This window comes from Pteropus vampyrus, unplaced genomic scaffold (assembly GCF_000151845.1).
Source record: "Pteropus vampyrus isolate Shadow unplaced genomic scaffold, Pvam_2.0 Scaffold30, whole genome shotgun sequence".
Taxonomy (NCBI): Eukaryota; Metazoa; Chordata; class Mammalia; order Chiroptera; family Pteropodidae; genus Pteropus; species Pteropus vampyrus.
In genome coordinates this window covers 77,116-79,828 of record NW_011888811.1, presented here as the reverse complement: position 1 = coordinate 79,828, position 2,713 = coordinate 77,116, and the positions used below count along the sequence as shown (strand labels likewise).

The 2,713-nt window shown below is 46.4% G+C and overlaps 1 protein-coding gene across 1 annotated transcript in view; it reads left to right on the top strand.

Annotated features, from left to right (window-relative positions):
* DOCK2 (dedicator of cytokinesis 2) overlaps positions 1–2,713 on the top strand; it is a 370,198-nt gene that overhangs the window by 304,390 nt on the left and 63,095 nt on the right. The window contains exon 33 of the mRNA XM_023528646.1: positions 2,411–2,559. Within this exon, the coding sequence (XP_023384414.1) occupies positions 2,411–2,559 (149 nt within the window). The remainder of the gene's footprint in view (positions 1–2,410; positions 2,560–2,713) is intronic.

Here is a 2,713-nt window from a genome sequence, read left to right as displayed (position 1 = left end):
GAAATTTCTTTGTAAAGGCCGTTGAGATCACACTGTGTTTAGAGATCAGCATCTCTCCTCCTTCCTGATTTTTCTAAACATCTCTTCTACTGACTGCAAAGAATACGGGTCACAAGTATCTGAGAAGTCCCTGGTCTGCGGCTTGTCTGCTCTTTATTTTAAACCATCTTAAATATATCCTTATCACACCCAATGCCCTCCAGTATTCTAAAGGCCTTTGTTGCATAAGCAATTTCTCTATTCCATGGTGGCTTATCTGACAGTTTCCCATTTACCTTCTACTTATTATTGCCCTCGACTCTGAATTTTAAAACTCTGCTGTGGGTTTAAAGGATCTTGAAGGACAAAATCAAAAACCTAGATTAGCAATTACTATAACCCTCCTAGAAAGTAAGATTTTTTTTTTTATTTGGCCCAAAGCGAAGACTCAAGACTCAAATGTAATCCAAATGCATCATATAATGAAGCCGATATCCTAGAAAAGTGTCTTTATCTTTCATTTAACTCTGCCTGACTTCACCATTTCATTCTCCCTAACTGAATATATTCCTAGAATGATGCCTTTTTTATCTGAATTCTGGGGAACTACTCCGACATTAAGCCTCATTTAGGCTGGATGAAAATTCTTTTTTTTTTTTTTTACTGCCTTCTCGCTTGTCTCCTTTTCTCGGCTTTGATCAAAAGCAATAGCGCCAGGCTATATGTCATATCACCTGAGCGTCTGTGCCCCTAGAAACTCTCTGCCCCAGGCAGAGACCACCCAAGTTCGTCCTGACAATGGGGGAAACCAGGATGGGTTTCTCGGCTCTGATACTCAAGAGGAGAACGAGGCAGCTGCTGATGAAACACCCGGGTGTCAGCTTCAATGGCAGGGTCTCTTGGATGTGCTTGCCCTCGCTCCCCAGGAAATCCTGCCATCACTAAGCACCCCCTTCCTTCCCCTTCTCTGCCACACTGATGTGTGTGTTCTGAGGAGTTTGCACCAGTCTCCTCTGCCAGGCTCCCCTTTGTGGCTCATTTGGGCCAAACATCACAACAGTAATCGCTAACACTATTGTAAATATGCTTTGTGCCAAGCACTGTTCTAGGCACTTGGTAAACAATAGGTCATTTATTCTTCATAACGACCCTATGAAACAAATATTATTATTCTCCCATGTTACAGATGAGGACGCCGAGGTTCCAGGAGGTGAGATTAACTTGCCCACTGTCATTTAGCTAGCCGATAGTGGAGGCTCTTGATTCTAGCTCCAGAATCAGTGCCCTTAACCAGTAGGGCACACTACCTGGGCCCCGGGGCACTGATTCTTCTGGGCTCTGTGCTAAGTACACGCAGGAATATTTTCACATGGTCTTCTCAACAGGTGGGCACTGCTATTGCCTTTTTATAAGACATATATTCAGATCACATAGCGAGTGAGTGTAAGAGCTAGACAAAATCATTTCCTCATTCCACAGACATTCGTTGAGTATCTAATATGTCCTGTGCTCAGTGCCACAGATACAGCGGTGAGAACAGACATGGTCTCTACTCTCATGCAGTCCTCGGTGGGGGAGGCAGATGTTTATCGAATGATTCCTCAAAGACATCATTGCAAAGGTGGATGGGAAGATGGTCACAAGCAAGCGCGGGGTGTCCGACCCAGCTGGGGTGGGGGAGTGGGCAAGCGGTGGGCTTTTCTCAGCACATCCGTCCAGCGGGACCCATCCAGGGGAAGCCAGGTGGTCATGGAGGTGGTGGGGTGCAGTAGGGGAAAATGTCAACGAAGGAGCAGTGTCCTGCTAGTGCAGGAAGCGAGGTGAGTTTGTGACACCGGAGCCAGGCCAGCATGGCTAGGATGCCAGCGACGAGGGGAAGGGGGCGCAGGAACGCCTTGAAATGAGGCGGAAGCAATGAGAAGCTGCAGTTCATCTGACCCTAAAGCGATGTTTTAACCCCCACTGTACCACTGACCATACTATTAGAGCAGATTCTTAGCAATAAATTCTGCTTTCGTGTTTCATCAAACAGTTGGTAAAAGTGTGTCTTCCAACTCTCGGAAACACAGTTTGTGTCACAGACAGGCACAATTTCAAATATCCCTGTGATTTACCATCGCTAACATATTCCATCAGGGCCCCGTTTGCAAAGGAGATCGTGCAGGTGAAAACTCTTGTAAACAGCAGTGCGCTTTACACGCAGCGGTGTTATTATCCTTAATAACGGAGCTCGTTTGGTGATGCATGCATCTCCTGCAGGAGTTAATGTATGTAAAATGTTCAAAATGGTGCCTGGCTCCTGGTAAACAACTGTTACAAGTGTTGACTATTGTTTTTACTGTTCCGCCTCCCATGTTTCGTTCCCCAAGCTTGGTCGGAGGAGGACCTGTGCATCATGAAAACCGTTTTAAGTGCCCCTCTTCTCTTCCAGGCCAGAACAAAATCTGCTTCATCCCGGGCATGGTGGGACCTATATTAGAGATGACACTCATCCCCGAGGCTGAGCTCCGGAAAGCCACCATACCAATCTTCTTCGACATGATGCTGTGTGAATATCAAAAGAATGGGGATTTCAAAAAGGTAAAAAACGAGGCTGGAAACTCATGCCAGCATCCCTAATCCTCAGCCCATTTCCTTATAATGATATCCTCGTTCCATCCGCCTGGGCTCCATTCAGAGGCTTGACGGGAGGATGGGGACATTTATTCATGTGCCCGGAATGAGCTGGCAGATC